We start from the raw sequence: 12702 nt of genomic DNA, 5'->3' as shown, positions 1-12702 counted from the left end.
AACTCGAAGGGTATGAATAAATTTTATGGATTAAAAATCCTATTCAAACTACAAAATATTAAATGTATCCATGAAATCACCCATGATCGATTAGGGTAAATATTATTGAAGGATCTCTTCAGAAAACTACCTGTTAACTCTCGAGTGTCCACCATTCAAATTGGTTTAAGTTGACAGGTCAGGGTGCGGTATGTAAATGAAAAATAAAAAGACCCATCCTGTCACTAATGAGATATCTGGCAGAATAAAGTCATCTTTTTAAGTGGATTATGAAGAAAATCTTTGTGGGTATTCAAGAGTGCATTGTTAAGATCTCGAGTAGACCCCTAGGCCGTTTACCCGTCTACAGTCCTCAAAATACTTCTTCTGTCATCTCCCAATCGAACACCAGTCGGAGATGTTGGAAGATATAGTACCAACCCGGTTCTTATTCTAGAATTCCTGATATGATTATAAGATTTGACATCGATAACTCTTTTTGTGGTATACATATTGTATCAACGAGTTTTCTTCAAAAAAATAGTTTTACAGCCATTTAACACAATGAAATTTGATTAAACACTTATGTTGTGTGATTTAAGTGTCTGAATGCTTTGAGACAAAAACAATTTACTTTATTTGTATGATTGTTTTCCTATTTCGATCAATACTGTTTAAATTATGAATTGAAGTTTGATTATTTCATCTTCTTTCATTTTTCTCAAGACCTTACTTTCATTCATTGAATGTTTTTTCGTGTTTTAGGTTCCAGAATTATGAAGACTGAATGATTTGGTTTATATTGAGAGGATGTGAGGTCGTCTAACATTATCTTACTGGTTGAGTGGTTCTTCAATGGTAACCAAGACATATTTATCATCAAAACTTCCATATATATGGTAGAAAATTACTGTTACTTCAATGTTGAAGAGCATCAAAGATTTTCCTCAAAATTTGTACAACAATTTGATGTTATTTTCTGATTCTTCTCATAGAGTTTCAAACCCCAATGATTTTGGTGGTAACCGATAGATAATGAAAGTTCTGAAGGGTATCCTTCCCATGTATGAGAAAGGCTAAATCATGATGACAACAGATAAAATGAAGCCTGCATGCTCTAGAACAGAGATAATGGGATATCTCACATAAGAAAGATAGCAAATATCCTCCTTCAGTCAGATTTCAGTGTTTCGAAGCATAAATTCATCATAGACCAAAGTAGAAAGAAGTCTATCTGCCCCCACCCCCCAAACTTGTCTGCCCCTCAGTTCCCTTTCCTGGCCCCCATTGTCTGAGTGGCAGCCATATTAGCTCCAACTCGCTCTGGTAGGCCTGGCCTGTCATTGGCTTTGCTTGTTTTCAGTCGTTGTAGAACACGAAAGCTTGTGTATTACCTCTGAGAGGAGAAGAGTGTATATTTTCGAGTGATTTAACTGTTTTTGTTGTAACAGTGCGTTTTCAGTTAGTTCAAACAGTGTCTGTTGATTTTATTTTGGAATATCTGGGAATTTTGTGAAGGTAAGCCTCAAATCTCATTCTTCGCAACGAAACATTTTTGTTCGGTTAACTCCAGATCATTAAATCTAACAAAAGGGCCAGATATTATTGATGATTGTTCAAACTTTAGCCCAAATGCTACTTTTCAGAAATATGTATTGTGTCCATATTTATGATTAATGATCATACCTTGAATGGTATAGAGCCAGTCCCAAGGGAGGAGGACGTGACTAGATGCTAGAGCGATTTCGGTTTCAGAATTATGACTAATGGATTCTGGGACAACCTCTGGCTCTTAATTGCACCTTTCATAATTTGAATTCGTTCAGGAAATATTCAATTCCACAGGGACATACGCCATACCCTTTTATAACGGAATATTCGTGAAAGCAAAAGAAAGAAAATTCAACAATGCCATACCGTCGCTTAGTGCTGCTATTAGTCGACTCCATAACGGATGGTACTTTCCAAAACAACCTGAATAACCGTGTAATTCAATTCCCCGAATTATTTTCGAGAGGCTAATCCGGCTTGCAAATGAGTTTTGATTATTTCGACGATGCCATATTTGTCTGATCAACAACAACTATCAAAGCAAACATTGTTTCACTGAAGAGCACTCTTATGTTTCGTTTGTCTTCCATACCTCGAAATTGTTGCAAAAGAATTGACGAGAAAAGTTCGGAGGTACAAAATGGTGGAATCGTTTTCATATTCAATGAAATTATTGTTTATTCCAGAGGTGAATGAGAATGGGAATCATATAACGGTATGTCTCGAATCTTCTGAAAGTTTATTTACAATTTTACTCTGATGATAATTCAAGAATTTGATTCTTAGTCCTCTTCAAGAATCACTGACTTTTTTCTAGTTCATTGAAAAGTTTGCATGAATTTTACTGTAAATTAAACATCGGCAATAATGGGGCTTCAAATTTCATTGAAACAATTTGCTTTTATCAATTATTCAAAGAAGTTGCTTAGGTGGAAAAAGAAGGGTGAAGATTTTGCCAAAACAGAAAAGGATATCACATAATTCGAAGGAATAAAAAACAACGGAACGTTCACCACTTGGCTAAGAAAATTAATTTGTACAAATATGAACCGAAAATAGAGAAATTCATTCCTGACTTGGGTTGCGAAGAAAGAGAGAGAAATTACTCACATCAAAAACAACGAAATGTCCACCACTTCGCAGAAAAAATTTAAACGATTCAACAGCGAGAAGTATGGGTTGACTAAGAAAATTTCTTCATACATATAGAACTGAAAATTGAGATATTCATTCCTGAATGTTCTGTTGTAAAGGAAGAGAAAGAGAGATTATTATAGTTATGAAGAGTTTCTTTCATAGATATCAGTAGTGAAAAATGTCTGAAAGGAAATCCTCTAATACTAAAGTATCACATGGTACAGTCAACTTTCAAATATTGGTGAGAGAATTGAAGAAAGAGGTTCTATGGATTATACTAAAAGTTTGTCGGACTTGGTAGTGAAAATATTTTGTTGCAGAAGCTTTTTGAACAGAGAATTCTGCATTTAAACCATCTGTTAAAGGATGTGAGTTAATTTTTCATGTAGAATCAGTCCATTTGACACTGAATTCATAGTCAACAAACAATGTGTTATCATTACTTACATCCACAAAAATGCACTGGTTGCGGTGTGGTGAATGAAAAAAGAACATTAAAACTTCTTCTTGGAAAATAGGAAGAATAAATGAAAATAATAGTTTTTCACATCCGATTGTTATAGACTCCGAATCAAAGAATTTTCGTGTTATCCCAATACTATCTGCCCGTCGAGAGTAACAAACATTCATACGATAAAGTCAATAAATATTTTCCCATCTACACCAAACATAAGGTGCATATACATTCGAAGTCCACTCATCAAAAATTCTCACCTCTACTACCCCGCTTCTGATCTTCTCGGAAACCATTAGGTCTCCACCTCCGAATTCTTTTGTTATTTGAAAAGTTGAAATTAGTGCTACTCAATAATACCACGATGCCTATCTGATGTTAGGAACGTCTCAAGTGCCCAACGACCGCAGCTGTCAACAGTCCCATTGTGCTGTTTATTTTCGTTGGACCCATCAAAATGTGATTTTTGACACTTTTTGTCGCTGGTGAGTGCGCACGATAATAAAATGAAAATAATGTTTTAATTTCGGTCTACCTCAAGAGGGAAGTGGTTGTCATCTGTGCGAAAAAAATTGGAGATGTGGGGACAAAGTGATAAGTCGATGAATTTTGTGATAAAAGCTTGAAGAAGGTGTATGGGATGCACCACCACAAAGATTATTATTAATTTAACAAATAAACCTTTGGAATTGAGCATGAAATTATCACCTTCCCTGAAATTTGTACAGTTCATCTTCAGGGATATTGCAGATTTTATCATTAAAAAAAAGAAATACATGTGATTGTCCCTAACTTTGAATAATTTCGGTAAATCAAAGACAGAGTTCTCTTGTTGTAAATATGCTCTCGAAGGTCGATTAGTATTTTAAATTGCGCTGTTTTTTATGGAAGAAAATGTTATACAGCTCGTACGAAATTTGGGATTCTTAATTGGACTGGTCTTAAAGGGTACATCAAGTTACACATACATTTCAAATTCTTACTCCTTAAAAATATGTTCAACAAATATCAACCTACAGCAGCCAAATCACCATGTCAAAACGAGGAGCATACTACAAATTGTGACAGTTTTATTACAAATTTATTATTGATTATCAATACAGATTTTGAAATCTAATGAGGTCCACTTTGGATAACAAATATTCTAAGGTTGTGTATTCGAAGAGCTACTATCATTATAGAGAAATGTTTTATTGCAATAGACCACCTGATGCTGAAGGGTCACAACACCCTGTATTATGTAATATTTGTAATTATCATCGATTTTGTTGCAGAAAAGTGTGAAATTTTTAACAGAACACCATACACTAAACGTATGATTCAGGGCAAAATTTCACATTTCTCTTCAACCAACGTTGAAGAGATCATCACAAATATTACATAATACATAATTTTGTGACTCTTCAGTATCAATTGGTCTGGTTTAATGAAATATTTCACTATGATGATAGTAGGTCTTGGAATACACGACCTTAGAATATTTGTTATAAAGAGTGGGACGTCCTTAGATAGATCAAAATTGAGATTTGAATTGTTGAGTCAGTTGTAATAAATTTGTAATAAATTCTAGTCCAAATCACAGGTACTTCAGAAGGTACAAGAGGGTGGTGTTGCCTACACCAAACAGGCATAAGTCGAACATGATTGAAATAAAAAGTTAAGAAATTGTAGTATGCTTCCGGTTTTGGCAGAGAGATTTGGCTTGATGGTGTAGGTTTAAGTCACTGGTTGAATAACTTTTTAAACACAAAGAATAAAAAAAAGTTGTTGGTTTATTAATTTTGTTTCGAATTCATTATTTTTTGAACGAATCATTCTATGAAAATTGTTTTAGGAACGAAATATCGTCGTTTGTCTGTTCTGAAACCATCCCACCTATTGTAAAACCCCAAACGATACAAATTTATGCTCGATTTCCACAGCTATATGGCGTGTGCAACCCCCGAAAATTTCCGTGCGCCGCATTTTTTTCTCCCCATTTTATCCGAGACGCCGATCGCAATCTCACGCAATATGGTGAAAACTTCCGACGTTGAAAAATTATATCATAGCGAAAGGGGGTTGAAACTAACTGGGGTCTTATTGTGCGGAACCCTCCTTCGGCTCATTTCAGCTATCGTGAAAAATGGTTGGATCATTTCTGAGGGGGAGCCCTCTGGAATGGAAATGCACACGTTCGATATGCGACTGGGAAATGGGGATTTTTCCGTGAAAAATAGCCGGAGGGATCATGGCGCCAGATTAAATGGCGGTGATGGGGCGGGGAGGGCTTCCATTCCGTTTTTGGGGTTGGTTTGGGGGGGAATTGAAAATTCGAGAGTGTCTTCCCTTCCACCCAGCACTGATTTGTTCGTGGAATACGTGGAACATAGAAATTTTTCCGTCGATTTTGTTAGGGGTGTGGGGAGGTTTTTTCAATGTGTGGATTCAAATCGGGAGTTTTTTTTGCTTCTTTTCGTACTGTTGGACAGGATTAATACGATTGAAGGGTTATTTTAATTACAACAATGTGTTAAGTTACATTTGTGTTATTTGACGTTCTATATGTCATGTTACTGATGTTTGTAGACTTATTCAGCTGATCATGGAGAAAGATTGTTCGTTTTTACTCTTTATACTTCCAGATACAATTCCAAAGACGTAGGTAAACGCCAAAACCTTTCTAACCTTGTTAATCAATTTGGAATGAGGCATTACTTTTAAAAAAATTAAGTTTTGAACAATTTGGAAACTTGGATCAGCCGAACCTAAAAAAAATCTAATTAATCTACAGCTCCAAATTTGAATCCGAGTCCATAGTATGTTGTTTATTCTTTGCCAGAGTTTGTTTCATTAAAAATGGCAAGTTGATTATTGAGTTATTGAGTATTTTTGAAGTCTTCAAATGTATTTTCTTCACATTCTTGTCCAACCTATCACAATTATCAAACCTATGTTTGATAATTGTGTTAAATTTGTCGATAGAAAGATATCGAATAGTTTTTCAATGCTAAAATTCCAATATAATATTTGGTTGAGATGTGGTCGCTTCAAGTAAAAACAAATCAGGTATAATACAAAGTAAAAACCAGTTTTTCGAGCACATTTTCGGAAAACTGTGAAAATTCTTTTGGCAGTTTTTCGCTGATATTTTCCCAAATTATGGTCACTCGCATTAACGATTGTCAAAATCGATAGATAACTCTTCAATGTATTCAGGGTGAATCTTTGAATTGTCCCTTTACCATTTTCTTCAATTCGGCTTGGTTGAAAAAAATACAGATTGTTGAAAAACCACAAAAAATGTAAGTTTGAATTATATCTCCAAACAGTTTTATCGAATAGGATGATTTTCGGAATATAGTTTTCTCATTATGACCATTTCGTACCATAAAAATATCAGAAATTCAAAGAACCCAACTCTTGAAAGTAAGTTGAACGCTCACTAATGAATATTTGACCATCTTGAAAAAATACATGAAGATATTCTTCATATTTCCTCATATAATGTGCAGTTTTCGAGTAATTCGATATTCAAAAATAGAAAATATCTGTGAAATTCGAAAAATACTAGGACTGACTGCAATTCTGTTTGAAAGATCCACAGATGTATAGTGAGATTTAGCTTCTTATGCTTGGGAATTTTGTTTTTACAGGGGTGGTATACTAAATAGCTCATTAGGAAAACTTAAAACGGCTATATCTTTTTATCTAGGCCGAATGGTGAAAAATGGTAAAGGAAAAAGTGTTTCTTTCCACCTCAAGAATCTACTGTTGACATATATGTACGAGTCAAAGACTTACCCTGTATTTTGTGGAATATTTCGTTCATAAGATACTAGAAAATCATGATAATTTGCCCCAGTTTTTCCAGAATAATTTGCCTCATATGGCGAAGCGGCCAGTTTTAGAATTTGACTATTCTTGATGAGTTTTAAACCATTTTTTGAGAGGGTAACAACAACGTCCAGCCCCATTGAAAATTTTTTGAAATATCCACAAATTTTGTATAATTTGAACGTTCGTTGTGAATAAAAGAAATGGGAAAAACCATTCAGAACTGAGAGGGCTTACACTCCTTGTCTGGCTCATTTTCCCTTTTGGTGATCTAATTATGTCGGCCATTTTGCCGTCAAAAGAACTGGCCCAGAATGGGAGGGTTTTGGTTCGATAAAAACCCAGTCGTTGCATATTACACAGGCCCAATAGAATTGGAATTCTTTTAATGGTAACGTAGAGGGGACCGAAAAGGATATCCTGGCTCGAATGCTGGCTTTGAATCAGGTAGAAATTTGGATAGAGGACCCATACCGCGTCCATAGGTGTATTTGTTGTTTTTTATGGTTGGCATCCATTGTCGGTCGTGGGTTCGGACAATTGGTTCTCTCGTTTTTTACTTTTTCGACTTTCGTGAGCGCTTATTAGTGATTTTGTTTGTTGTTTTTGTGCGCGCCCATTGGACGTTATCTCGATTTAATTGGATTTGTTCCTGAAAAAAGGTAGGCAGACACACTCTTGAGCATCAGTCTGTATGGAGGAAAAACTTTAATCGATTTTTCTTGTCGTGTCCTGAAGGCACCGAACATGACGAAACGTTGACCGAATTGTGAACGTTCTAACGTTCTCCTTCTTGAAAACAAATTTGCCAGTCGAACTGACATAAATTCACACACTGATCGATCTATCAACTAAAGGAAAAAAAGAAAACAATCAGTAGACCCTTGAGGTCAAAAGAACCTGTACCATTTTTTTCGATTCGGCTCTGATAAAAAGATATAGTCACTTTAAGTTTTACTAATGAGCTGTGCCACCCTAGGAAAAACAAAATTACCTTCAGAATATCTAGCTGAATTTGTGACAGTACACTTTAAAAAGAGTTGCATTCGGTGAAAGTACCCAATTTTTCGACTTTCACAGATATTTTTTATTTTTGAACGTCAAATTACTCGAAAACGGCGCATTATACCAGAAAATATGAAGAATAATTTTATTTTGCATAACGTTCAAATATTCATTAGATAGCGCCCAACTTAGTTTCAAGAATTGGGTTCTTTGAATTTTTGCATTTTGATGGTACGTAATGGTCATAATGAAAAAAATGGAAGACGTGGGTTAAATCTTGTGTTCAAAAAATATTCACCAGATAAATGAAAATTTATGTTTTGAAATTCATTTCATTCGATAAAACCGTTTGTGAGATAGAACTAAAAATAACATTTTTTTGTAGTTTTTTAACAGCCTGTATCTTTTAAACCGAACCGACTCGGAAAAAATGGTGAAGAAAAAAGTGTTCTTTTGACCTCAAAAAACCACTGTGAAAATATATGTATTAATCAAAGACTCACCCTGTATTGAATGAAAAATTAGCAGCGTTCCAACAAATACGAATGTTTGAACAATAGTGTATTTTCAAATCAAATTATCCTGACTATTATTCATCTAAATGATATTAATTGCTGATTTTCACTCTAAAGGATAATGAAACATTTTTAAAAAATGTACAAGGCAATTGAGACTTTCAAATTTGCAATAAAAACCTGTCAGGGAGGATTTCAATCTCTTAACAAAATTAATCAAGGGTGAAACATATATTTAAAATAAATCTATTAGGATATAAAAAGCGTAATATTGTGAATCATTATCACATACATTTCGTTATTCAATACAAACTGTCCTTCTTATGTCAGTTTTTATATTTGACCAATGGAAGAGACAAGCATTACATAAATTATGTATAACCGGTATATCGATTGAATCGAAACGAAAATTGTACATTGGACAAACTCAAATTAATGCAGTTGCACTTGAATCAACTTAATCATTTCACGATTTCCTTTTTTTTTAATGATAATCAACATCAATCAGTTAAGAATGCTACCTATCGTTCATTTCTTACTGTTAATATTTAACCAATAGAATTTGTATTGATTCAAAAACCTTATTCAATCTTCCCAGATTTATGCTATCAATTTTTTTCTGACAAATGAATGTCGTAAATTGAAATTATTGCACGACAATTCTGTGTAGAATAACGAACTTTGTAGAAAATGGTTTGGTATAAAGTTCTTGTTTGATTTTTGCATTTTACTTTTTATTACCCTCAAAAGTTTGGCCATCAATTCGCTTCAAGAAAATTTACAGGGTGTTTAGAAACTAAACAATATTTTTTATTTTTGAGTTAGATTATTATGGTTTTGGAGATGGTATTTTTTGAATTATAACGAAAGGGAAAATTGACACTTCATGATTCTCCAAGTATTCATTTATAAACAGCTTGACACTTCCTCAATTATTTCTTGGACAAAGTGGAGAAAAATCAGAAGACACCTAGTTTCTTCTCCAGAATGCTCTTAATGATCTCTTCCTAAAGTCCCTCATCTAGATCTTACTTAATTCATAAAAAAGCATTGAAGACCAAGGATATCATTTATTTAGCTCATGAAAAATTATAAAATTGTTGGCCTTCAGCTATCTTCTCAATAATTTTCCATAAATGTCATTTTCTGAATCGGATTAAGCTGTGTGCTTCAAAAATATCTTGAGGATTAGGACACCCTGTATGTTTCGAATGTCACTTTTTCATAGCACGTTTTTGTTATTGATGTATGACGTTGGAATATCATTTTCAATGTGAAAAATCTTTACAGGGGAATATGTAGTCAAGGCTGAACAGGAAGAAGAGAATTTAGTTGCAGAATGTGTATCACCACTTGCTCCTCTGCCTTTAGAGGATCTGCCTCTGCCTCTTGAGGAATTCCTTCTGGATGAAGCTCTTGGGTTGGTCGATTTAGACATCGAACAGCTCAAAGTGAGTAAGGAAATTGATTGAATACTACTGTCATTGAAGTGGGTATAAGTGATAATAATATGGCATTTATTAACCACCCCAAGTATCGACAGAAAACTGAAACCATCATCAATGGTTATTTTTCAGTGGTACAAACAGCTATGCTTCGAATGAAGTTCGTGAGGGGGCTATGGAATTTTGAATTTGACGTGTTGTATTTGGAATTTCAAGACACAACGTCAGCTTTAAATTCCTTTGCCCACTAAAAATTTTTTTTTACTCTCTCTATATGAGTTGCATTTTGTATAAATGTGGAAGATGAAGAGTCATTTTCAACGTTTGAATACGTTTGGTTCATTTTTTCATGGGGTCTTCAAGTATAATGTTCCCAAAATACCCTTGCTGCCATTTGAAAAATAAAGAGCTAGTTGGTTGTCAGAAGATTAGGGGAAAAACCTTGAGCTCTGGGTTTTTCCTGTAGAGTTGGTGTTTTTTCACTTGAGAAAGTCTAAATGATTTTCAGGAGGAACCGAATCGCGAATCTGCCGATACAGAAGTGGGCTCGAGCAGTACAGTAGCCGAGTCTTCAAGTTCCTTGTCAGAAATCCCTGATGTTTTATCCCAAGATTCTCAGGAAAGTCTAGACGCCTTGACAGATATGATTCAGACGCCTCAGTTTCACCATCCCCATCATAGGGCATTCCAGGTATGTTTGGCTTATATTTGTATGAATTATACTATACAGGGTGAGTTTCTAACTCACATATATTTTAACAGGGGATCCTGAGGTAAAAACAAAAGATTTCTTCACAATTTTCTTCGATTCTGCCTAGAAAAAATGATTCAGCCATCTAAAGGTTTCATTATGTACTAAATCTATAACACTACACATCTGTGGATCTTTTGAACAGAGTTGCATTCTGTCAAAGTACCCAGTTTTTCATATTTCACAAAAATATGAAGAATTATTTTTTAAAATGGTCAAATATTGATCTGTGAGCAATTAACATACTTTTAAAAGTTGTGTTCTTTAAATTTCTGGTATTTTTATGATATGTAATAGTCAAAATGAAGAAACTGGAAGATGTTGGTGGAATTGAGTATTCAGAGAAGATTCATCACATCAACTATTTTCCGAAAATTATTCCATTAGATGCAATCGTTTGTTCCATATAACTCATAATTACATTTGTTAATGGATTTTCAACGACCTGTATATTTTCAACCGAGCCGAGTTGAAAAAAAAAATGCTTGAGAGAAAAAGCATTTCTTTTGACCTCAGGAATCATCTGTTAAAATATATGTACAAGTCGAAGAATTGTCCTGTATGTACATTACTTCCTTTGAAATTTCCTACAAATGGAAATATGTCGCATAATTTTTGTTCGGTACACATCAAAGATTTTTTCCATTCATAACTTTGATAAAAACCTTCAAACACTGACTTGTGAATTACACATTTTTTTGGGATAATGTTTAGCAATAAAAATAATTTTTGAGTAATCGGTTACCCTTTTGAATGAAACAAAAAAAATTCTTGGAGAAGTTTTTTATCTTAGCAATAAAAAATCATATTCCTGTTATCCAAAATACCGAGTAAAGGGCTCAGCCATTCTGAAATATTCCTATCCGAAACGTCCTTAGCCAATTTTGGTTATTTCCTCCACTTTGACTCTGAGATAAGAAGAAATTCAGGTACTTATATGCAATATCAAAATTAGTGGGTTTGGTCACGAAAATTTGTAATAAAATGAATTTTTATTTCATGTTGCTGATAATTTTGAAAATGTAACTTTGAATCCAATATGTAGATTTCGATTTTGGCTTGAAAATATATGTAGAACACGAAATGTAAATTACAAGTCAGAGTTTCACAATGGTTTCAAGGGTCGATTTTACACCCTACTGATGAATATACCCAGAAGGGTTCTCGATTTCGGCCTCAGCATGTTTTCACATCATATGATCTAGTCATCGTGTTCCTTATACAATCAACGCCATCTTTCCAGAGCCGAATGCCCTTCATGAGAACGATGAGCATGGAACAGAGATGGCAGGACCTGGCCAACCTCCTAAGCTTTCCCGGGCCGACGGACGGTGGCGCTATGCACCATCCCTTCAACCACCACCATCACCTGCACAATTACAATCACAGCCACCCCCACAGCATGGGCTACGGGACGGAGGCGACTCGAGGGGTGCTTTTGCATAACGCCACCCTCGCCCCACCTATGGGCGACGTCAACACAACCGTGCCTTTCAATAATTTAGGTAAGAGGGCGTGTCTGAAATAGCGAAGGGGTGGAGCTGTGCGTGTTGGGCGTTAACGATAATTTTTCACTGCGCTTTGCCTAAAAGTAAATTTCGAATGAGCCATTATTGCTACATAGCTCAAAAATTGTGGATAATTTGAGTACATTCAATTATATTTAAATGTCTGATGTACTAAGTTGACTGTCTACATAAAGTTAACAGTAAGCAAGGCTGGTTTAGAGTGTCAACATAGTAAAGTAATGAACACAATAAATATTCTACCTGGTAAAGTCTGCAAGGCTTAGAAAGGGTTTCTTCTGTTACAAATAACGTGAAGTCAAGGTTCAATATCGAGTGGGGTTTCCTCTAGCCCTTCGTAGGGCTCTTACTCTTTTCGGAATTTTGTAAATGAGGCTATCAATGAAATTCTGAGAAAGTTTTGCCAGATGTGCGTCATAGCATTGTCGAGCTGTTTTAATGTTTGCGGTGAGTCATGTAAGCGGTGTTATTGCTGTGACATCACAGACCAGACATTTTCAATACAATTTTGGTCTGGAGGGGC

General features: G+C 34.9%; 1 protein-coding gene across 3 annotated transcripts in view; it reads left to right on the top strand.

Moving 5' to 3' along the window:
• Positions 1 to 12702, top strand: part of LOC123321402 (segmentation protein cap'n'collar) — a 48786-nt gene that overhangs the window by 32760 nt on the left and 3324 nt on the right. For all 3 annotated transcript variants that reach the window (XM_044908967.1, XM_044908968.1, XM_044908969.1), the window contains exons 4-6: positions 9748 to 9908; positions 10411 to 10593; positions 11897 to 12158. In XM_044908967.1, coding sequence (XP_044764902.1) covers positions 9748 to 9908; positions 10411 to 10593; positions 11897 to 12158 — 606 coding nt within the window. The remainder of the gene's footprint in view (positions 1 to 9747; positions 9909 to 10410; positions 10594 to 11896; positions 12159 to 12702) is intronic.

The sequence above is a fragment of the Coccinella septempunctata genome, chromosome X, assembly GCF_907165205.1.
Source record: "Coccinella septempunctata chromosome X, icCocSept1.1, whole genome shotgun sequence".
In the NCBI taxonomy this organism is placed as follows: domain Eukaryota; kingdom Metazoa; phylum Arthropoda; class Insecta; order Coleoptera; family Coccinellidae; genus Coccinella; species Coccinella septempunctata.
This window is presented reverse-complemented; position numbering and strand designations above follow the sequence as displayed.